The sequence below is a fragment of the Hyperolius riggenbachi genome, chromosome 8, assembly GCF_040937935.1.
Source record: "Hyperolius riggenbachi isolate aHypRig1 chromosome 8, aHypRig1.pri, whole genome shotgun sequence".
Classification (NCBI taxonomy): domain Eukaryota; kingdom Metazoa; phylum Chordata; class Amphibia; order Anura; family Hyperoliidae; genus Hyperolius; species Hyperolius riggenbachi.
In genome coordinates this window covers 252,679,436-252,704,361 of record NC_090653.1, presented here as the reverse complement: position 1 = coordinate 252,704,361, position 24,926 = coordinate 252,679,436, and the positions used below count along the sequence as shown (strand labels likewise).

The following is a 24,926-nucleotide window of genomic DNA, read 5'->3' as shown; positions in this document are numbered from 1 at the left end:
CTAAAGTTACCAAGTTGCTGTAATGCGGTATTTCCACGAGTTCCGATTGGAAATGCAGAAACTTCAATTCCGTGAAATCCAAATGGGCATCCCTAATTTTTAAAGGGACCCCGAGCGGTAACTAAAAACGGAATTCGGACTTACCTGGGGCTTCCTCCAGCCCCACATAGCCCGCAAGGACTCCTCTGGCATCCTCTTCTTCCTTCCGGTCCCACTGGCGGCTCTGGTAATCAGCAATTTTGGGAGGAGTCGCACGTGCGCGCCTCCGCCGTTCTCTAAACTGCACATGCGCAGGAGGCTTATGGCGACGGGCGCGCAGTGGGGGCATGCAAGTGCGACTTCGCTCGAAGTCGCTGATTACTGGAGCGGCCATCGTAACTAGGAGAAGGAAGAAGAGGATACCGGAGGAGCTCGCGGACTACGGGGAGCTCGAGGAAACCCCATGTAAGTCCAAATTCCGTTTTTAATCACCACTCGGGGTCCCTTTAAAGGACTGGTGCACACCAGAGCAGTTCTGGAGCGTTGGCTGATGAAAACCGCTTGGCTAATGAAAGTGAATGGGATGGTGCACACCAGAGAGCTTCGTTTTTTCCACAAACTCAAACTCGGGGGCTGCAGGATTTTTTAGATTTCTGAGGCATTTCCGCCGCTAGATCAGAGCGGGTTTTCCAGGCGTTTTTGTTACAGTACCTGTTCAGTAACAGCTTTACTGTAACAATATTTATAATCTGCTACACAAAAACGTTCCAAAAAACGCTAGGCATGTTTAGAAAACATGCCTACAATTGCTCTGAAGTCTGCTTCAACAACCTCTAGCGTTTTGCAGATCTGCTAGAGGTTTTTGGTGTGCACTGGGCCATAGAGGAACTCCAGTGAAAATAACGTAATAAACAAAAGTTCTTAATTTTTACAATAATTATGTATAAATGATTTAGTCAGTGTTTGCTCATTGTAAAATTTTTCCTCTCCCTGATTCACATTCTGACATTTATTACATAGTGACATTTTTACTGCTGGCCGGTGATGTCAGTGGAAGGAGATGCTGCTTGCTTTTTTGGCAGTTGGAAACAGCTGTTATTTCCCACAATGCAACAAGGCTCCCACAGTGTGATGTTAGAACTATGGTCCTGACATCACAGTGTGGGAGGGGTTTCACCACAATATCAGCCATACAGAGCCCCCTGATGATCCGTTTGTGAAAAGGAATAGATTTCTCATGTAAAAGGAGGTATCAGCTACTGATTGGGATGAAGTTCAATTTTTGGTCGGAGTTTCTCTTTAACTCTTTCTGGCAGAGGAAAAAAAAAGGAACACAGCCTAGTTATTTGTGTGTTAGGCACTGCACATCCACATGTCTCTCTCATCATGTCACATGTCACCTCGGGTATCCTTTAAATAAGTGCTATCCTGGCATAGCCATACTGAGAAGATGACTGTGGTTGTAATGCTAGCATGAATTTCGCTTTACTGTTTGAACCTGCAAGCATGAGAAGAGCGACAGTGATGCGAGTGGACCAGAGAGGAGAAGGAGGGGGGTTATCTTTCTCAGAGGACAGGTGATGGGGGGGTGGAGGACGATGAGGAAAGTCAGCCGTGGGATGCTGTTATCAGAAGTGATAGCGGGAGAGGTGGAGATGCAGCATCCCTCCTCCCTCCGTCCCACCCTGTTGGCACTTCTCATACAGGGCACTAGGGACCCCCACTGCTTTTTCTCCGTCACTCCCCACTCTCAGTTATCACACATGGCACCCAGCCCTCCTCCCCCTCACTCACACATCCCAGATGGATTACAGCCTCACAGGCACTGACAAGAAGATCTCGTCCTCCGCTCAGTCCCATCTCACACCGGATTCCATGGGCTGGAGGCTACCCAGGAGGTAAGTGCCAGGCAGCATCCTTACCCATGGACCTCTTGGCTTGAGAGGATTCAGTATAGGGGTCTCCAGTTATGGAAGGGGCTGTATAAGAGGGTGGATGCCATTATTAACTTTGCAGGGGGTGAGTTTATAGCCCCTTCAGGCTGCACACTGTGGAATTATAGACTGGGCATCTCTTTGGGCAGAGGGAGGCAGCAGTGTAAACAGTTTCTGGCAGGGAATGAGTTAAGTCTGCTTGGCAAAGCTGCAACAGATGGATGGGAGAAAAGAAAATAAGTCTCGGGTGGGGGGGGGGGGGGGGGGGGAGAAGAGAGGAGATAATGAGACTGTGGCAGAAAAAGAGTTAATTTGTTCTGTATGTCTGCAGCAAAGGAAGGGTTAGTTGTTCTGTGCGGCGGTGATGGGGTTAATGATGCTGTTAGCCCTGTGGTAGGGAAGGGTTAATCTCTATGGGAAAGATGAGGTATTGGTGAAGGGGGTGAAGGCTTGGCGGCACTGGAAGGGGTTACTTCCCCTGACTGCCGGAGTGACTGTCCCCAAGGAAGGCTGTAGGTGACGGAAGGGGTGAGATGCTGAACTGAGATGCTGCAGGAGATCATTTCTTCTGTGTAAATTTACAGAGAGGGTAGATTCCGCACCCCGCCCCACACATAAGACGCAAATCATTTTGAGTTGAGGCAAATTTATGCAGCTTGAGTGTCCCGATCAGATGTGGGGGTAGCACAAACAAACATTTTGCTTTGGTGTCCCCACCTCTGTGGCTGCTTGTCCTACACCGTTGTTCCCAGCTTTCTGTGGCTGCTTATCCTGCACTGGTGTCCCCACTCTCTGTGGCTGCTTATCCTGCACTGGTGTCCCCCTCCTCTGTGGCTGCTTATCCTGCACTGGTGTCCTCACTCTCTGTGGCTGCTTGTCCTGCACCGTTGTTCCCAGCTTTCTGTGGCTGCTTATCCTGCACTGGTGTCCTCACTCTCTGTGGCTGCTTATCCTGCACTGGTGTCCCCACCTCTGTGGCTGCTTATCCTGCACTGGTGTCCCCACCTCTGTGGCTGCTTATCCTGCACTGGTATCCCCACCTCTGTGGCTGCTTGTCCTGCACCGTTGTTCCCAGCTTTCTGTGGCTGCTTATCCTGCACTGGTGTCCCCACTCTATGTGGCTGCTTATCCTGCACTGGTGTCCCCACTCTCTGTGGCTGCTTATCCTGCACTGGTGTCCCCACTCTCTGTGCTGTGGCTGCTTATCCTGCACTGGTGTCCCCACTCTCTGTGGCTGCTTATCCTGCACTAGTGTCCCCACTCTCTGTGGCTGCTTGTCCTACACCGTTGTTCCCAGCTTTCTGTGGCTGCTTATCCTGCACTGGTGTCCCCACTCTCTGTGGCTGCTTATCCTGCACTGGTGTCCCCACTCTCTGTGGCTGCTTGTCCTGCACCGTTGTTCCCAGCTTTCTGTGGCTGCTTATCCTGCACTGGTGTCCTCACTCTCAGTGGCTGCTTATCCTGCACTGGTATCCCCACATCAGTGGCTGCTTATCCTGAACTGGTGTCCCCACTCTCAGTGGCTGCTTATCCTGCACTGGTGTCCTCACTCTCTGTGGCTGCTTATCCTGCACTGGTGTCCCCACCTCTGTGGCTGCTTATCCTGCACTGGTGTCCTCACTCTCTGTGGCTGCTTATCCTGCACTGGTGTCCCCACATCTGTGGCTGCTTATCCTGCACTGGTGTCCTCACTCTCAGTGGCTGCTTATCCTGCACTGGTATCCCCACATCAGTGGCTGCTTATCCTGCACTGGTGTCCCCACTCTTTGTGGCTGCTTATCCTGCACTGGTGTCCTCACTCTCTGTGGCTGCTTATCCTGCACTGGTGTCCCCACCTCTGTGGCTGCTTATCCTGCACTGGTATCCCCACATCAGTGGCTGCTTATCCTGCACTGGTGTCCCCACTCTTTGTGGCTGCTTATCCTGCACTGGTGTCCCCACTCTCTGTGGCTGCTTATCCTGCACTGGTGTCCCCACTCTCTGTGGCTGCTTATCCTGCACTGGTGTCCCCACTCTCTGTGGCTGCTTGTCCTACACCGGTGTTCCCAGCTTTCTGTGGCTGCTTATCCTGCACTGGTGTCCCCACTCTCTGTGGCTGCTTATCCTGCACTGGTGTCCCCACTCTCTGTGGCTGCTTGTCCTACACCGGTGTTCCCAGCTTTCTGTGGCTGCTTATCCTGCACTGGTGTCCCCACTCTCTGTGGCTGCTTATCCTGCACTGGTGTCCCCACTCTCTGTGGCTGCTTGTCCTACACCGGTGTTCCCAGCTTTCTGTGGCTGCTTATCCTGCACTGGTGTCCTCACTCTCAGTGGCTGCTTGTCCTGCACTGGTGTCCTCACTCTCTGTGGCTGCTTATCCTGCACTGGTGTCCCCACCTCTGTGGCTGCTTATCCTGCACTGGTGTCCTCACTCTCAGTGGCTGCTTATCCTGCACTGGTGTCCCCACTCTCTGTGGCTGCTTATCCTGCACTGGTGTCCCCACTCTCTGTGGCTGCTTATCCTGCACTGGTGTCCCCACTCTCAGTGGCTGCTTATCCTGCACTGGTATCCCCACATCAGTGGCTGCTTATCCTGCACTGGTGTCCCCACTCTCTGTGGCTGCTTATCCTGCACTGGTGTCCTCACTCTCTGTGGCTGCTTATCCTGCACTGGTGTCCCCACCTCTGTGGCTGCTTATCCTGCACTGGTGTCCCCACATCTGTGGCTGCTTATCCTGCACTGGTGTCCTCACTCTCTGTGGCTGCTTATCCCGCACTGGTGTCCTCACTCTCCGTGGCTGCTTTTCCTGCACTGGTGTCCCCACTCTCTGTGGCTGCTTATCCTGCACTGGTGTCCCCACATCTGTGGCTGCTTATCCTGCACTGGTGTCCTCACTCTCTGTGGCTGCTTATCCTGCACTGGTGTCCTCACTCTCTGTGGCTGCTTATCCCGCACTGGTGTCCTCACTCTCCGTGGCTGCTTTTCCTGCACTGGTGTCCTCACTCTCTGTGGCTGCTTATCCTGCACTGGTGTCCCCACATCTGTGGCTGCTTATCCTGCACTGGTGTCCTCACTCTCTGTGGCTGCTTATCCTGCACTGGTGTCCTCACTCTCTGTGGCTGCTTATCCCGCACTGGTGTCCTCACTCTCCGTGGCTGCTTTTCCTGCACTGGTGTCCTCACTCTCTGTGGCTGCTTATCCTGCACTGGTGTCCCCACATCTGTGGCTGCTTATCCTGCACTGGTGTCCTCACTCTCTGTGGCTGCTTATCCTGCACTGGTGTCCCCCACTGTCTGTGGCTGCTTGTCCTGCGCTGGTGTCCCCACTCTCAGTAGCTGCTTATCCTGCACTGGTGTCCCCACTCTCTGTGGCTGTTTATCCTGCACTGGTGTCCCCACTCTCTGTGGCTGCTTGTCCTACACCGGTGTTTCCAGCTTTCTGTGGCTGCTTATCCTGCACTGGTGTCCCCACTCTCTGTGGCTGCTTATCCTGCACTGGTGTCCCCACTCTCTGTGGCTGCTTATCCTGCACTGGTGTCCTCACTCTCTGTGGCTGCTTATCCCGCACTGGTGTCCTCACTCTCCGTGGCTGCTTTTCCTGCACTGGTGTCCTCACTCTCTGTGGCTGCTTATCCTGCACTGGTGTCCCCACATCTGTGGCTGCTTATCCTGCACTGGTGTCCTCACTCTCTGTGGCTGCTTATCCTGCACTGGTGTCCCCCACTGTCTGTGGCTGCTTGTCCTGCGCTGGTGTCCCCACTCTCAGTAGCTGCTTATCCTGCACTGGTGTCCCCACTCTCTGTGGCTGCTTATCCTGCACTGGTGTCCCCACTCTCTGTGGCTGCTTGTCCTACACCGGTGTTCCCAGCTTTCTGTGGCTGCTTATCCTGCACTGGTGTCCTCACTCTCAGTGGCTGCTTGTCCTGCACTGGTGTCCTCACTCTCTGTGGCTGCTTATCCTGCACTGGTGTCCCCACCTCTGTGGCTGCTTATCCTGCACTGGTGTCCTCACTCTCAGTGGCTGCTTATCCTGCACTGGTGTCCCCACTCTCTGTGGCTGCTTATCCTGCACTGGTGTCCCCACTCTCTGTGGCTGCTTATCCTGCACTGGTGTCCCCACTCTCAGTGGCTGCTTATCCTGCACTGGTATCCCCACATCAGTGGCTGCTTATCCTGCACTGGTGTCCCCACTCTCTGTGGCTGCTTATCCTGCACTGGTGTCCCCACCTCTGTGGCTGCTTATCCTGCACTGGTGTCCTCACTCTCAGTGGCTGCTTATCCTGCACTGGTATCCCCACATCAGTGGCTGCTTATCCTGCACTGGTGTCCCCACTCTTTGTGGCTGCTTATCCTGCACTGGTGTCCTCACTCTCTGTGGCTGCTTATCCTGCACTGGTGTCCCCACATCAGTGGCTGCTTATCCTGCACTGGTGTCCCCACTCTTTGTGGCTGCTTATCCTGCACTGGTGTCCCCACTCTCTGTGGCTGCTTATCCTGCACTGGTGTCCCCACTCTCTGTGGCTGCTTATCCTGCACTGGTGTCCCCACTCTCTGTGGCTGCTTGTCCTACACCGGTGTTCCCAGCTTTCTGTGGCTGCTTATCCTGCACTGGTGTCCCCACTCTCTGTGGCTGCTTATCCTGCACTGGTGTCCCCACTCTCTGTGGCTGCTTGTCCTACACCGGTGTTCCCAGCTTTCTGTGGCTGCTTATCCTGCACTGGTGTCCTCACTCTCAGTGGCTGCTTGTCCTGCACTGGTGTCCTCACTCTCTGTGGCTGCTTATCCTGCACTGGTGTCCCCACCTCTGTGGCTGCTTTCCTGCACTGGTGTCCTCACTCTCAGTGGCTGCTTATCCTGCACTGGTGTCCCCACTCTCTGTGGCTGCTTATCCTGCACTGGTGTCCCCACTCTCTGTGGCTGCTTATCCTGCACTGGTGTCCCCACTCTCAGTGGCTGCTTATCCTGCACTGGTATCCCCACATCAGTGGCTGCTTATCCTGCACTGGTGTCCCCACTCTCTGTGGCTGCTTATCCTGCACTGGTGTCCTCACTCTCTGTGGCTGCTTATCCTGCACTGGTGTCCCCACCTCTGTGGCTGCTTATCCTGCACTGGTGTCCCCACATCTGTGGCTGCTTATCCTGCACTGGTGTCCCCACATCTGTGGCTGCTTATCCTGCACTGGTGTCCTCACTCTCTGTGGCTGCTTATCCTGCACTGGTGTCCTCACTCTCTGTGGCTGCTTATCCCGTACTGGTGTCCTCACTCTCCGTGGCTGCTTTTCCTGCACTGGTGTCCTCACTCTCTGTGGCTGCTTATCCTGCACTGGTGTCCCCACATCTGTGGCTGCTTATCCTGTACTGGTGTCCTCACTCTCTGTGGCTGCTTATCCTGCACTGGTGTCCTCACTCTCTGTGGCTGCTTATCCCGCACTGGTGTCCCCCACTCTCTGTGGCTGCTTATCCTGCACTGGTGTCCTTACTCTCTGAGGCTGCTTATCCTGCACTGGTGTCCTTACTCTCTGAGGCTGCTTATCCTGCACTGGTGTCCCCCACTCTCCGTGGCTGCTTGTCCTGCACTGGTGTCCTCACTCTCTGTGGCTGCTCATCCTGCTGTGCTGCCATCAGGGCCGGCACTTCCATAGAGGCAGAGGGGCAATTGCCCAGGGCCTCAGAGCCTGTAGGGGCCCCACCAATGTGTCTCCCCTTCCTCTCCAGCTATGGTGACCCTATTTATATCTGCAGGGAATGAGGAAGAGATGAAGTGCAGAGCACAGAGTATATGGCGCCTTCTGTGTCCTGCCTGGATTAGATAAGACTCTGCTATGTGTACTCTCTGAATTTAAAGGGTAAAAGAGAAGGGGAATAATGGGGAACCCAACAAAGCTTTTGGAGACATATGATGGACACCTAATGATATTGTGTGACCGGGGGGGGGGGGGGGGGGATAATTGGGCCTGGCAGCCAGCCCAGGGGCCCAGGTTGGTGAATTTGCTGTGTGGGGCACTACTGGGGGCCCCATTTTAGTTTTGCCATGGGGTCCAATTGTAGCTAGAACCGGCTGCTTATTCTACAATGGTGTCTCTACTCTATGTGGTTTCTCGTCCTCCCGTCCTCCACTTGTGTCTCCACTTTCTGTGGCTGGATAACCTGCACTGGTGTCCTCACCTCTCTGCAGCTGCTTATCCTGCTGTGGTGCCCCCAATTTCTATGGCTGCTTATTGTGTACTGGTGTCTCCACTCTCTGTGGCTGCTTCTCCTGCACTGGTGTCCCCACCTCTGTGGCTGCTTATACTGCACTGGTGCCCCCACTCTCTGTGGCTGCTTATTGTGTACTGGTGTCTCCACTCTCTGTGGCTGCTTCTCCTTCACTGCTGTCCCCACCCATCTGTGGCTGCTTGTCCTGCACTGGTGTCCCCCTCTCTTTGTGGCTGCTTGTCCTGCACTGGTGTCCTCAATCTCTGTGGCTTGTCCTTCCCTAGTGTCCACACCTCTCTGTGGCTGCTTATCTTACACTGGTGTCCTCACTCTCTGTGACTTGTCCTCCACCCTCTGCGGCTGCTCCTTCTGCACTGGTTCCCACACTCTCTGTGGCTGCTTATCCTGCACTCTGTGTCTTGTCCTCCACTGGTGTCCCCTCCTCTGTGACTGCATAACCTGCTTTAATGTCCCCTCCTCTCTGTGGCTGCTTACCCTGCACTCTGTGTCTTGTCCTCCACTGGTGTCCACACCCTCTGTGGCTGCTTAAACTGCACTGGTATCCCCACCTCTTTGCAGCTGCTTATCTTGCACTGGTGTCCCCACTTTCTGTTATTGCTTACCCTGCACTGGTGTCTCCTCACTCTGTGGCTGCTTCTCCTGCACTGGTGTCTCTACCTACCTGTAGCTGTATATCCTTCACTGGTGTTACCACTTTATGTGGCTGCTTATCATGCATTGCTTGTCCTGCATTGGAGTTCACACTTTCTGTGGCTGCTTATTCTGCACTGGTGTCCCCTCTTCTGTTTCTGCTTATCAGGCATGAGCTTCCGAATTCCGCGGAAGCTAAAATACAGAAATTCCGCCGGAATTGGGGTTTCCGCATTGTTCCGCGGAATCCGGAAGCGTCAAACCGGAATGAGGAATTCCGGCAAAATCGAAATGAATTGACCAATCAGGAGATGCGGAATGAGTTGACCAATCATGACAACAAGCTCATGGACGCGAAATTCCGCCTGGGCGCCACCCCCCAAACAGTGTGCATATAAAAAAACAGCATTTCCGTAAAAAAAGGCTGAAATTTACGAAAGTACACTTTTCAATCACGTTTCCGTAATATACAACAACTTTATTGACAATAGACAACAGACACAATCATTCGAAAATTACGGAAGTCCGGATAAAAATTACGGAAAATACATGCGGAATACCACCGGAATGTGCCGGTATGCGGAATTTCGGTATGACGGTATGCGGAATTGTCCCGGAAACGGAAATGGGCTCTTCCGACCATGCCTACTGCTTATCCTGCAGCACTGTCTGCTCTGTGACTGCTTATCCTTCACTAGTATCCACACCTCTGTATCCACCTCTCTGTGGCTGCTTATCCTGTAGTGGTGTCTATCTAGACCCTGTGTGGCTGCTTATTCTGCAGTAGTGTCCCTCCATTGTGGCTGCTTATCCTGCACTGGTGTCCCCTCCTCTGTGGCTGCTTTTCCTGCACTGGTCTTCCTACTTTCTGTGGCTGCTTATCTTGCAGCAGTGCCCCCTTCTCTGTGGCTGCTGTTCATGTACTGGTGTCCCTATTCCCTGTGTCCCCTTCTCTGTGGCTGTCTCTGACTTGAATTTCAGCTGGTGTGCAGGGTGATGGCAACTTTGGTATGAAGCAGGATTATAAATTGCTGCATATGGCACTGTATAAAACTCACTTTAACCATTCATCACTAATCCATTCAGAGCTTTTAAGACATGTTCAGATGGGTTTACGCATTTTACTGAATAGCAGATCCAAAATTGGAAATCTGTTTCCTTTATTGTCCCTGCTGTGCAGTATTATTATGTTTACGGGATTGTTTTAATGAGACAATAAAGAGAATTTAAGAAACATCTGAAATATACCATCACTTGTAGTTTTGGGCACCCAACATCCCATTTCACGTTAGGTTTACAGTCAGATGTCGTAAACAACCTATACTGCTGGTTTATAGCACAACTGTAGCTTTTTAATTTGCAGAGCCATGTAATCCAATACGTGGATTGCTGTTTCAGGTTGTTATGCTCTTTACACAAGACGGCGGACTCAAAGCGATGGAGCAGCAGCCACTACTAGGGATGCTTTCACGAGTAAATTTGAGTGCCTAAGCACTCAAATTTGTGATTTAAATGAGCATTAATTACTGCAGGTGTGCGGCTTGGACATAAGGGGTTATTTACCCATAAATCTGCGTCCTCCCTGCACTCCAAATAGCTTGCACGAGTCCTATTGGACATGTTGCAAGCCTCGCCAACCCGCACTTCCTCCTTCAAGCCGGCAGGAGGAAGTGCGGGTTGGCGAGGCTTGCAACACGTCCAATAGGACGCGTGCAAGCTATTTGGAGCACAGGGAGGACGCAGATTTATGGGTAAATAACCCCTTATGTCCCAGCCGCACACCTGCAGTAATAAATGCTCATTTAAATCACGAATTTGAGTGCTTAGGCAGTCAAATTTACTCGTGAGAGCATCCCTAGCCACTACAACATGCTCTATAGGCAGTAGTAGTGTTAGTCTTGCCCAGGGTCTCCTTACTGAATAGGTGCTGGCATACTGAACAGGAAGAGCAAGGTTTGAACCCATGTCTCCTGTGTCAGGGGGAAAACCGTACCCAACAGTGATGAGCAAAAATGCCAATATCTTTTTCAGAGTTTTCGCATACATTTTTGTGAAAATAATGAAAATGTTGGCTTTCGAGTGAACGTCTTCGAAAATCATTTTGTAGTATGTTTGCAGTTTTTCCTTAAAGTGACTCTGTAACAAAAAGTTCAGCCTCATTTCTCCTATCCTACAAGTTCCTATACCTGTTCTAATGTGCTCTGGCTTACTGCAGCCTTTTCTAGTTGCACAGTCTCTCTAATATATCTAATTTTCTTTGTGAAGCTTTGTCGACCCAGGGAGGAATGGGGCTGCCTCTGCTGTAATAGGGACAAATTATGCACGCCCCCTGTACGCCTCCTCTATGCTAGCTAGAGCAGATGCTATGTCCTGTGTTTTGTTTACTCCTCATAGACAGCTTCCCTGCTCTCAGTCTCAGTGTGTCTGTGATGCTGTCTGTGAGGCTGAGGGAGGAGGGAGCTGCCTGTCACATGCTGACAAACTGTGACCCAGACTCCTGGCTCAGAAGAAACAGCTGTGCTTATAAAGGAGTCTGAGGATTCTTGTCACGCTTCAGTGGCACAGAAGCGCAGAGGCAGAAGGTAAAACTTTTTCTAAACTTGCAAATAACATCTGAAGGCTGCATTTACTGTGTAATAATAAAAACTTGTCATGCAAACATAAGGCAGTATACCTCCTGTTTCTTTTCAGTATACTTCCGGTTTCGACGGCCATCTTTACTGTTTACAAAACAGTTTATAAAGCGGCAAAAATGTCACAGAGGGGGCTAGGAGATGTCCCCGAACAGGTTGATATGTTTATTTATATAACATTTCTTTAATACAGATTATCTTTAAAGAGAATCTGTAAGAAGACAAAACAGTGCCCCTATGGGGTACTTACCTCGGGAGGGGCCTCTGAATCCTAATGAGGCTTCCCCGTCCTCTTCCGTTCCAGCTCTGTCAGCAGCTGAAGATCGGCCGGGGCTCCAGGATTATAACCATCCAGTGTTAGCCTCGTGCAGGCGCAGTAACAGTTTTCCTTCGAGCTCAGGGGGAAAAAGCCGAGCCCACTCGGATCTGCTGTACTGTGTAGGTGCAGACACCCAGCGCTTGCGCAGTAGAGCAGATCTGATCGGCTCAGTTATTTTCCCCTGAGCTCAAAGGAAAACTGACAAGCTTGTCTGCAGATTTTCGGCAGCTGCCGGAATGGAGGAGGACGCAGAAGCCTCAGCAGGATCCAGACGCTTCCCACTCCCGAGCAGTGGCGTGGCTAAGGAGCTATGGGCCCCGATGTAAGTTTTACATTGAGCCCCCCAAACACTCCATACATAGCAATTTATGCGCACTAAAACCTGCCAAGGACTACAACAGTGTCAGAGGTGCAAGAAGGGGGTGGGGAACGGTGTGTTAATAATTATTACTATTGTATAGAAGTGATTATTACCAGTACATGACCAATAAAGAGCTATTACTGTGGTTGAGGGAGGGCCTCCCTGGGCCCCTCTGGCCCAAGGGCCCCGGCACGGTTGCTATTGCTACGCCACTGCTCCCGAGGTAAGTACCCCACGAGGCACTTTTTTTTTCTTACAGATTCTCTTTTAAAAAGCATAATTTGCTGCTAACTGGAATGGCGCAGTGCAGAGCGTGCTCTTGTATTTGTCGCTGCGGATACGCATCATAGCTCATGATTGGATGCCTGCTAAAATTGAAACGGGAGTTGAGCGCAAACTGTCTGCAGCCATCCAGAGTGTGTGACAGCGTTTTTGTGGCTTCTTTCTTATAATTCTTTCAGTGAATATTTTTTGTAATAGTATTTTCAGTATAAAAAAATGACTTTGGTGAATATTTGCGAGTAACGCTGGTACTCAATTAATGTGTAGCTAAGAAAAGGTATTGTTGTGGCTTTTCCCATCTGTTACAGCTTCCTGCTTTGGCATGTCAATGGGCGTTAGTTCCTGTGATTTTTTTCCCCTTTTTGCGCTCAGATGTACAGTGCAAACTGAAAGCAGTGATCGGGATTTATCAGTGTTTGCAGCCAACAGACCCCACTCGGGATTATGGGAAGTGTAGTGCTGTATCCAACAGCGTGAGGTGGAAATAATTCCATCTTCCGCCAGAAGAATTTGTTGAACTGGTTTGAGGGCTTTGGGGAGGCGCCCGGAACTACTATATTGGTGGGTCTCAATGTGGTTACTATGCAGAAATATAAAAAGAGCTGTCTCACCTCTAATGAAGACTCACTCAGATGGGATTATGGAGTCTTTATTATAGAATGGTTATATTGTAGACAACACATTTCACGGGTCTCAGCCCGCTTCCTCAGGTAAATACAATAAAATAACCTTGTCAATAAGTCTGTGGGGCACGGGCGCCTTTTAGAACCCTTTTGGGATCTAAAAGGTGCCCGCACCCCACACGACTTATTGATAAGGTGATTTGTTTGTATTGACCTGGTTTGAGGGTTTTGGGCACCTCCCCAAACCTCTCAAACCAGTTGTTACCCACAACCCCAAAAAGGGTGCTAGTACCTCCCACTTGTGCAGTTCACCAGTGGAAAGGCCCACAGGTGGAGAGCGACCATCCTGTTCCAGAAGGTTCTGGGATACCGAGCGGGAACGGTTATTTTCCGCATGCCTATATGGTGGTTGCCGGACTGCAACCCATCTTTGTGAGTATAAATTCCCCACAATTCCCCAGCGATTTATCTACCTAATGATACTGCACTATTGGGCTCCCGGTCTCCCCCTCTCTACCGGTTTTCCACTACCTTTGTGAAGGGGCTTTCAAAGACCTGGACCAAATCTACAAGAATTTTTGAGTATCACTTCCAAGAAGTATCCCACCATGAGGGTGGTTTCACACTGCTAACCGATGGTGGAAACGCGTTGCGGGGCGTTGGTCGCATCGCACTGTAACGCTAAAAATATTTGGGGAGTACCGCGGCAATGTGCAATAACCCCCCTTCTGGCTGCAAGCCAAGCAGGAAGGGAGACTCTTTGACTCTCACTTTGTGTGGCCAAAAATAAAATTTTGCGGAAGGGTATTGAAAAAAATACGCTTCCCAGCATGTGCGCCGCTACGCAAACGCCCCCAAAATATTTAAAAAGCTGCATCTTCTTAGACCTACATGACTTCTGGTTTGCTGCACATCACATGTTGCCCTCCAACGCGCACTTCCGGCAGATTGCTTTGCACCGCGCACTGTTTTAAATGCCCCATACACTTTCATTGGCCGTCACCCTGCGGAAAAACAGAGTTTTGCAATGAGCCAGTGTGAAAGGGGCCTTAGTGGTAGGCAGCGCCAGGTGAAGTTAGGCATAGGCCAGACATTAGGGACAAGCAAACAGAAGTTTTGCGCAGTGCTGAAATCCATGGGGCTGCTACCAAGACATGAAGATATAAGAGACCATGAACCAAGGTGTAGCCGCTGTGTGCATATTTTCCTGTTCCTTTACACCTCTAAATTCTTGTGATCATCATGCCAGTGTTTGGAAGTAGAAACCACAATTTGGGCTTGATTCATTAAGATTAACAGCATGCCCTATCAGAGTTAACACATCTTATCAGAAGTAGCATATCGAGCGCTACAAACTTATGCCTGCTAATTGGCAATGACGAGAGCTCCACTTGTCCTGCCCTGAGCCCCTGCGGGTCCAATCACTTTAAAGGACATTATCCCCGCACTTTGATTGGCCCAAAAGGCTGCCTGTCAAGTTTCCGGTCAATTGACAGGCAGCCTATTGGGCCAATCAAAGTGCAGGGATAATGTTCTTTAAAGTGATTGGACCCTCAGGGGCTCAGGGCGGGATGAGTGGAGCTCTCAACATTGCCAATTAGCAGGCATAAGTTCGTAACGTTCGCTATGCTACTCTGATAAGCCGTGTTAAGTCTGATAAGGCGTGTTAACTATGATGAGGCATGCTATTTGTATTAGTGAATCAATCCCTTTGTATTTTAGTAAAGACTAACCAGCAAGCTCATGGTGACCCAGAACTCATTGGGGTGTGTAAGGGACTACAATGGTCCTAAAAGCCCCCTTACTAAGATGTTAAGAAAAACAAAAGTTTGCTTTCCTAAAACAGAAAGAATTTGCGATAATTCAGGTTAGAGTGAGCTCGAGATGTCTCCCAGAGCACCACTGCTGAATATATACAAATTAACCATTGTACCCTTAGAAGCTAAACACACCTCCAGAACCGCTGGAATGCAATGATGTGTCAGCTTGTTAATGTGTACAGAGCCATAATAATCCAACATGCATACAGGCTGTTTCGGATTGTTTGATCCTCATCAGTGCATGGCATGGATTAATTTGGCTCTATGGAGTAGGGCTTGTAAATCCGAGAGGCACAGACTAACCAGCAAGCTCATGGTGACCCAGAACTCATTGGGGTGTGTAAGGGACTACAATGGTCCTAAAAGCCCCCTTACTAAGATGTTAAGAAAAACAAAAGTTTGCTTTCCTAAAACAGAAAGAATTTGCGATAATTCAGGTTAGAGTGAGCTCGAGATGTCTCCCAGGCACCACTGCTGAATATATGCAAATTAACCATTGTACCCTTAGAAGCTAAACACACCTCCAGAACCGCTGGAATGCAATGATGTGTACAGAGCCATAATAATCCAACATGCATACAGGCTGTTTCGGATTGTTTGATCCTCATCAGTGCATGGTAAAGAAGGGGTGGGCTATGGTTCTCCAAGAATAATCAGGCCAGCGGGAGGACTAGAAATGATCAGTGAGATGGTAATGATTCAGGACTTACACACAAATTTAATCTAAGGTCCCTTTTACACTTGCCTTACAAGTGTGCGTTGCGACGTTATTGTGTTTTAGAGTGTAACGCAACGACAATGCAAGGCAATGGGGCCTAGCATGCTCTAGCATGCTTACTGCTTTGTGTGGTGTTGCACTGAAAGTGCTCGATCATCCACTGAGCTGCCGCAAAGTTAACAGCATGTTACCATCAGACTTTCCGCTGCGACGCAGTGGAGGGGGGAAGTAATGAAGCTCAAAATTGGCGATGCAGAAATTTTAGATATGTTGGCGGTGCAGCGAGCAAGGGAATCCGATGGGGAATCCCAGTGACGTCCTTCCTGTCCAGCAAGCAGAGGTGGCGATATGCATATGACCCTGTCAGCGCACTCTGCCACAGGGTCATATGAATGAAGTTTTGTAAGTCGCGATACGATGAGGGCAGAGCATCGCACAGCAGACGCAGTGGCCAGGTGTAAAAACCGGAGAAAATAAAATCTGGGAGATTCGTTGGTAAAAAAAAGTTGGATACTCACCTCAGGAGAGGGAAGCCTCCGGGTCCGCCTTACCCATCCCTCTGGTCCAGTGCTGGAACCCCCACGTTCCATGGAGCTTTCCCCATAAATCTACTGCTCAGCGGAAAAAATCAAGTGCGTTCAGCTCCATGCTACTGCGCAGTGGCGTAGCTATGGGCCCCCGGTGCGAGTTTTACAATGGGCCCCCCCATGCACTCTATACATAACAACTGATACGGCGCAACAAAACCTGCCAATGTCATCTTCTGTATTAGAGGTGCAAGAAGAGGATAGGGAACAGTTTGTTAATAATTACTACTATTCAAATAATCTACAGAAGGGATTATTACCAGCACAGGACCAATAAACAGCTTATACTTTGGTTTAGTAAGGGCCCTATGGGGCCCCTCTGGCCCAAGGGCCCTGATGCGGTCGCTACCTCTACAACCCCTATTGGTACGCCACTGCTAGTGCGCAGACACAAGCTGTCTGTGCTCGTGTGCAGTGCTGCCGAGCTCTGTCCACAAGCCCTTGTCGATGGGCATGTGGAGGAGGAGGCCGACGGGGGAAGTCTCTAGAGGATCCAGAGGCTTTGCTCTCTTGAGGTAAGTTCCCAAATTGGGACCTTTATTTTCCTTTCGAGTTTACTTTAAATTGTATTTATGTAGCATAGGATTGTGCAGATCACATGCACTGCCTGCAGACTTTGATTGCATCAATTACATTTGAACCAGTAAATTATCTGCATTTTATTGGCCCTAGATAGGGAGAACACATTTTCACTGCGGTTTCCAAGCAGAGCAGCAGGTCTTCAGCTTGGCTTCCAGCACGGCGTTTGTCAGTCTGTCAGCGCTCAGTCAGCTTTCGGGTCACACTCACATCCGATACGTTGGCCTGGTGTGTGGGGTCACAGCTCTGCTGCTAGATGGACTTTCACCCCAGCGTCAGCTGCTTCACTTTCTCTAAGGCCAGAAACTCACTGGGAGCGATTTTCTGAGCGCTTTGTGACTTGAAAAGCTCTTGCGAATGTACACTTTTTCAAAATGGAGCTTGTCAAATATAATTACATTATCTTAGTGTGAACAGCACTTGGTGAAGTATCACCAGGCTCTGAAATAAAATCTACTGTAAAGAATGTATAATTCCCTTCTCTGCCACTCATACGCATTGTGTGTACAGTCCGTTTAAAATTGTAATTGGAAACTTAAATAAAAATTTTGAAACAGAAAAGCTCTTGCTAATGTAATGCTATGGGTGTGATCTGATTTGAGTGATGTGATTTTATAAAAATCACCCATAGCATTGCATCAGCAAGAGCTTTTTCAAATCACTACCGCTGAGTCCTTGTTCACATTGCGTTCGGCTCGCGTGTCCGTCCACGGTATGCTTTTTTTCCCCACGTTTTTTAGAGCATTTTCCGGTGATTTTCTGCGCGTTCGCTCGTTTTTGTGGGCGTTTTTGTAAGTGATTTTGCAGAGCGCTTCTGTTTTTTGTTCAGGAAACAAAAAATACAATGTATTTTTTTTAAAACGCTCATGCAATCGCTTGCCAATGCAATTTTTTTGAGCGTTTTGCGTTTTTCCTATTACTTCTATTGAGGCAAATCGCCTCAAAAATGGCTCAAGCACCGCTTTTCAAAGCGGATCTCGAACAAACTGCTCTGATATGAACTCTCTCGTAGAGAATCATTGCACAAGCGCTTTCAGGGCGATTTTGAAAATCTGCCGCGCTCAAAATTTAACAAAAACGTCTATAATGTGAACAAGGCCTTAGAAAGTGGTCCTAGTGGGTTTCTGGCCTAACAGCTGAGTCTCTAGAATGTCACAACCTGAATGTTTGTCACATTAGATGAAAGGTACATCAGTGCAGTAATTCCTCTATTATTATGGCTGCTAAAGTAGCGAAAAAAGGATATTGCGGGCCCTTTTACTCTATAGCATTGTCTTAAGCCATATACTTATCGCTTCAGGTTCCCTTTAAGGCGTTTTAATGCATTAGCCTTTGCACTTTTTTTCAATGCCTTTTTTTTTTTTGCGTTTGCGTTACTCTCTACGGTCGCCTGCGTTTTATCCTATGTGTTTTTTTGTGCTGCAACTGACACAAGTCAAATGACAATAACTTCAGAGGACTCCTCACCTTAGGTGTACATGATAGACTATGCAACCAATTTTGGGCCGAAACTGGTCGCATGTATCGATCGGACATGCTGCAAGGTGTGGGGCCGACATGCTCGATCGGGTGCACAGTGTCAATGGTGTGCAATATTGGGACAAGTGCGACGAAACCCCCACTAGTATTATTCCCACTAGTGTAAAATGTGCCCCGTGCGTGCATGCTTTACTTGACGGTGTTCACCGCTGCTCCATCCTCCATCCACATGCACGCGCCCCACGTGGTTGCCGGCATAAACATGGGTGCGTGTGTGACAATCGTGGGGCGTTAAAATGAAAGGACCCCCGAAGCGAAAATAAACGAATGAAATAAACAATTGTATCTATCTTCCTTCTCCTAAAAAGGACTTTTTAAGATATTCCAGTTTTATTTTATTTTTAAATCTACTTTTTAAGTTTTAACTGTTCTATTGTTTTTGCTCAATGACACATTCATTGAAGTATGCCAAAGCTAAAATGTATGAACTATTGACCCTCTTTATCTTTTTCCTGCCTTCAGAAGACAATTTCTGCTAGTAAAGTGTTTTATAGTTGGAATATCTTATCAGTGAGGGTCACACTGTGGTCACTTCCTGTCTGAGTCAGCCACTTACATACCTGATATTTAACTCTTTCAGGCAGAGAAAGAAAAAAGAAACACAGCATAGTTATTAGTGTGTTAGGCACTGTACATACACATGTCTACCTCATCATGTCACCTCGGGTATCCTTTAATCAGGAATCGGCCTGCATTGTATGGGCAGCTGACAGATCTCTCTCCCATCAGATTCGATCAGAGAGAGATCCGTCTCTTGGTCGATCTGCCTATACATTGTCTGATGTGTGAGCACCTTCATAGTTAATGGACAAGAGGGTTATGGAGGATGTCTTATTTATTTCCTTTTGCTTGGCTGTCCTGCTGATCCTCTGACACTAATACTTTTTTAGCCATAGACCCTGAACTCAGTGACAACTACAATTCATGGGGGCCCCCAGAAAAATTTGATGGGGCCCTCCCAGGGCAGGTTTAAGCAAAAATGGGGCCCCAGGGCAAAATAAACCTGGGGGGGCCCCCCAACAGATACCCCGGAACAAACCTCCTTGGCGGTTTTCTCCGGCACTTTGCTAGCTGCGTCAGCACACCGATCGCCGCCGCCCCGCGCTCAATTGCCGCTATCCGTCGCGCGCCCCCCCCCCCCCCCAGACCCTGTGCGCTGCATGGCCAATCAGTGCCAGGCAGCGCTGAGGGGTGGTTCGGGACATCCAATGACGTCCCGACTTCGGTGACGTCATCCCGCCCCGTCGCCATGGCGACGGGGGAAGCCCTCCAGGAAATCCCGTTCTTTGAACGGGATTTCCTGATCGCTACATGATATAAGAAAAAAAACAAAAAACTGCTGCGCTGCCTCCTGGTGGAATTTTTTATACCGCCAGGGGGGTTAAGGGACCTTTTTTGCAGCTGGTATAGTCAGGGTGTGACGTCCCAATCGGTCGGAGCTCCACATTCTGGCTATCCCAGCCTGCATGGGGGACAAGGGGTTAAAAAGTTTCAGGAGGGGGGACCCCACATAATTTAAAAAAAAAAAAAAAAATCCCACACTAAACATAAAAAAAAAATTGGGAAAATAGAAAAAAATGCCAGGGATCTTCATACAGCCATATTGCGGCTGTATAGCGATCCCTGGCCAAAGCGTTGCGGCTGCGTATGGACCCCCTGGAAACCCCATCAGGAAATTCATTGCTCTTTCTTTTGATACATGTAAAATTACACTACCGTTAGGCTTGCTACTAAAAGTGACATTTACCGCATTTAAAAGTATACTTTTTTCCTTGGAAACTAAAATCGATTTTCTCAAAAACTATAAGGTCTTTTTGAAAAAAATGTTTCCTCTTATTCCCAATGATCTCCTTAACATATCCTGCAATTTTAGGGTTTCTAGCTTTTAAGGTGGATTTTCTATGAACCGTTAAAGTTGGCAGGTTTTTACATGTGTATCTTTTTTCCTTTGAAACGTTAAAAACGGTTTTCTCAAAAACTATGTCTTTTTTGAAAAAAATGTTTTTCCTCTTCTAGCCACTGGGGACCCCTACAAGCTCTGGGGCCCCGGGGCAATTGCCTCCTTTGCCTCTATGGTAGCGCTGACCCTGGGCCCTCCCGATGTTCTTGCCCTTGCCTCCCATTGGTGCCCTTCACAGCCTTGGCGCCCATCTCACATGGGTCATATAACAAGTGTGGCCATCATGATCTTCACACCCATAAAAAGTGTAGCCACACAAATCTCAAGTATACATCCCCTGTATCAGAAGAGAGGAAGGTTAGTAGTTGGGGGCTCCCACAACTCTGGGCCACCTTGCGATTTCAGGTGCGGCTCCATTCTAGTTAAAGGGATACTGTAGGGGGATCGGGGGAAAATGAGTTGAACTTACCCGGGGCTTCTAATGATCCCCCGCAGACGTCCTGTGCCCAGGCAGCCACTCCCCGATGCTCCGACCCCGCCTCTGGTTCACCTCTGGAATTTCAGACTTTAAAGTCTGAAAACCACTGCGCCTGCGTTGTCGTGTCCTCTCTCTCCCGCTGACATCACCAGAAGCGTACTGCGCAGACACAGACCATACTGGGCCTGCGCTGTGCGCTCTTGATGACATCAGCGGGATCGAGGACACGGCAACGCAGGCGCAGTGGTTTTCTGACTTTAAAGACTGAAATTCCAGAGATGAACCGGAGGCGGGGCCGGAGCATCAGTGAGTGGCTGTGTGGGCACAGGATGTCTGCGGGGACCATTAGAAGCCCCGGGTAAGTTCAACTCATTTTTCCCCAACTCCCCTACAGTATCCCTTTAAGCTTCTCCCTGAACAAGCACATAACATATCAGAGGTTTCTGACATTATTGTCAGATCTGACAAGATTAGCTGCATGCTTGTTCCTGGTGTTATTCAGACACTACTGCAGCCAAATAGATCAGCAGGGCTGCCAGGCAACTGGTATTGTTTAAAGCAAGTCTGAAGGGAATTTTAAAATAAAAAAACAGATACCCACCTAAGGAGAGGGAAGGTTCTGGGTCCTATAGAGCCTTCCCATTCTCCTGCCCATCTCCACGTTCCTCCGCAGGCTGCTCCGTTTGAATCTCCCACTGCGGGAGACTTCGGCAATCTTCATATGCAATCAACCTACCAAAGACTGGCAGCTCTGTACTGCGCACGCGCGAGTGAGTGAGAGCGGGTGCTAATGCATGCACAGTACGCAGTGGCCCGTCTGCGGAAGCCCGAGTGCTTCCGAAGATTGCCAAAGTCACCCCAACCCAGAAGAGAGCAGTCCACCGAGGAGCCTGCGGGGGAATGAGGAGACCGGCAGGAGAACCAGGGAACCTGAACTTAGGTGAGTATCTGTTTTTCATTTTAAAGAGAACCTGTAACAAAAAATACCCCTGGGGGGTACTCACCTCGGGAGGGGGAAGCCTTAGGGTCCCAATGAGGCTTCCCCCTCCCCTGTAGCTGCAGGCAGTCCAGCGCTGGCTCTCCCAAGCGTCCTGGAATCCTCCACCGACAAGCCTGACGAGCGCTGATTTATTTATCTTTTCTGGCTCCAGCGGGGGCGCTGTTGCGGCTCTCAACACGGAGATAGGCGAAAATAGCCGATCTCTGTCGGGTCCGCTCTACTGCGCAGGTGCAGGGGACTTGCGCCTGCGCAGTAAAGCGGACCGACATCGATCGACTATTTCTGCCTATCTCCGAGCGGAGAGCCGATACTGCGCCTGCGCTGGAGCTGGGAAGGTAAATATTTACATCCCTGCTGTTTCTTGAACTTTATCACCGCCACCGTGGGACTGAGGAGGATGGCGGAAGATAGGATCCGGAGGCTTTCGCCCTCCCGAGGTGAGTACCCCCCAGGGGAGGGTTTTTTTTGTTACCGGTTTTCTTTAAAATTCGCTTCAGACTCACTTTAAGAGGAAATAAATATGGCAGCCTCCATAGTCTTTTTACTTCAGTTGTCCTTTAAGGTAAAAAATAAGTAAGCTTTGTGAATCAACCCCATTTGCACACTCTTAGCAATTTTATGTGGCAATAGAGATAAATTAGTATGCCTGACCACATTGTCCTATAGCATGCATTTTTAATAGTGTGATCCCTGCCTAGCAGTACTCCTGTTTCCTGTTGGCTTGTGTACTGGCAGTTTTCCTCTCCCCTGTTGGCTTGTGTTAGACCCATCGGACACACCGAGCAAACCAAGATATTTTTCTCTAATGCAGAATTGTGAATGATAGCTAGCCTGTGCTTAGTGTTCTCTGCACATCCTGTCCTAATCTTGCCTTCCACATAACTGTATGTTCTCTTCTGATTCTGTGTTAATAGCCCGGCTGTCCTCCTCTCCATGTCCTACCTCTGGCTGACCGCAATGGCTTCCTACGCCAAGCACAACGTTCAGATCCCGGACCTGTCTCCTCTCTGGCCGCCGCACTATCAGTATTTCACAGATGGTAACCAGCTTCCAGTCATCTGTAAGTTCTTCTCAACATGCCAACTACACTTCTACAGTCATCACGCGGCCCCCATAACACATTCCCATGACTCACCACCTCCAGACCATCCCTCCTGCTCACTACGCCAAAAATATGTCTCCTCCACCCGTACCACGTTTCTCCTAAACACACCGAGCCCACGTCTGACCCTTCCATCTCTTCCTCCGCAAAGCCACGGTTCCCCCCCAGCCAGCTACGGCACAACTTCCTGTCCCAGCCACGGACAGGGGGTGCCGATTATCCTCCTCCTGGCAGGAGAAGCGTTCCCAGATTCTGGTGTACCCTTCTGAGGGATGAGAGGGACGGCTGCGCTGATGCCATCTGCTTGCTAGGGAGAGGAAATCGGGCTGCGGGAGAGATGTGGGAGAGACAGATGGAGAGGGTGCTGGAGAGAGGGAAAAGTAGGAAAGAATCGAGATAGAAAGGAGGTAGAGCTGTGGGGGATGGGTGAACGCTAAAATCTGACATGTTTGAGTGGAAACGATAGCTGTAAGTTTAAAGTGGACCTGAATTTAAAAAAAATGTAATACCAATTACATAAAACTCAGTAAATGTTAATAATTCAATTGAAAATAAAGAAATAAAACGCATAGCTCCCAACTGTCCGTCTTTCGGAGGGACAGTCCCTCTTTCCTCCTCATTTGTCCCTCTTTCAGGACTTTGTCTTTCTTTCTATGTAAATATATATATATTTTATTTACTTAAAAAAATGTGTTTGATTGACTCTAACCTTTATTCCCATCCTTTAAATTTATATATTACTCATTTTAAAATGAAGGGAAATGAACCAGGATAGAAGGGACCAGTGTGGTTTGAGTTATAAAACAACATATTTTTCTTATGAAATCTTTATGGTATGTTTGACGGGGGCATGATCAGGGGTGTGGCAGGGGCATGGCTTAAGTGTCCCTCTTCTCATCTCAAAAAGTTGGGAGCTATGATAAAAGTATTATTTTACTTTTTAGATGTGGTCATATTTATGTCTGCTGTCTGGTGGAGTATACCTCCATATGCTGGTTGGCATTTGTCAATTGCCAGCCAGCTCCTTAATTGGTACAGCACCGCTGTACTGTGTATCTACGCCCCTGGGGGCTCCCCTTCAGTACCAGGGATGTAGATGCACATACCGCACTGTTTTCTGCGGCACGCATGCCCCCGATCCATCGTGGCAGAGTATTGATCGGGGAATAGGAACGTGTTCCCATTTACCAATCTGTGTGCACGTAGTGAATGATTAACCAGCATCAATGAGATGCCGATGGTCATTCACAAAATAAAAGTAAAACACTACAGTTTTACAGTACTTCCTGTTTACTTCTCAGTACACAGGATAGTGTGGGGACATCTAGTAGCCAAAAATAAAATTACACATACATCAATGGGAGGAGCGTGATGTGTGAAAATTACTCTGGTTTTTAAGGGAAAATAACTTGCCTAGAGTGCCACTGATGCTCCAGGTAGTGGCGCCCCTCACATTAAGCCCCACCACTGAACGAGGCCACGCCTTCCAAACAAAGCCACACACCCACAGGTGTTTGTCCTTGTGCCTCCTTCTGTCTCCTTGTGCTACCTTCAGTACCCCCGTGCTTCCTCTGCCCCCCCCCCCCTCCCCGGTGTGTCTCTCTATCCTCCTGTGCCTCGTTCCGTCTCCCTCTGTACCTCCTGTCTACCTCTGTGCTTCCTTCTGTCTCCCTATGCCACCCTCCCGCACGGCCAGAAAGCAACCACTTTGGGCTCACCCTTTTTGGCCACCTAGCTTTTTTGGCAAGATTTGTTGTGGGTTCGCATAAACTGTGTCCCTAGATTCTCTCCAGGCCCTATGCACCTGCCATATTGCCTTGTGGATGATCCGTCTCTTTGTGAATCCCTTTTTGCTTCCCTCTGTCCCACTGTGCCTCTTTCTGTCCCCTTTTGGTGCCTCCCTCTGTCCCCTTGTCCCACTATTGTTTCCCACCCCCTTCCTGTGCTTCCCCAGTCCAGTATGTAAAGGCAGAGTATAGCACAGCAGAAGCTGTGCTCTCACCTCCCCTCTGGAGCCCAGTGCTGTGCCTGTACGACCATGTTGTCTGTTTTCTGCTCCCTCGAGTGTTGGCTCTGCATTCTCCTCATGTAACCTGTAATCACACTACATGCGTTATGAGATGACGGTTAGTAGGGGAGTGACTCCGGCAGAGAGGTGAAAGCACAGCTTCTGCTGCACTATACTCTGCATTTGCACACTAAGCTGGGGGAGAGCAGGAAGGGGGTGTGCAATGAAACTAGATAGGA

The 24,926-nt window shown here is 49.4% G+C and overlaps 1 protein-coding gene across 1 annotated transcript in view; it reads left to right on the top strand.

Moving 5' to 3' along the window:
- The first annotated feature begins 1,726 nt into the window (after positions 1 to 1,726).
- LOC137527757 (chemokine-like protein TAFA-1) overlaps positions 1,727 to 24,926 on the top strand; it is a 35,886-nt gene continuing 12,686 nt past the window's right edge. Inside the window, exons 1-2 of the mRNA XM_068248630.1 lie at positions 1,727 to 1,877; positions 22,492 to 22,637. Coding sequence (XP_068104731.1) covers positions 1,783 to 1,877; positions 22,492 to 22,637 — 241 coding nt within the window. The 5' untranslated portion in view covers positions 1,727 to 1,782. The remainder of the gene's footprint in view (positions 1,878 to 22,491; positions 22,638 to 24,926) is intronic.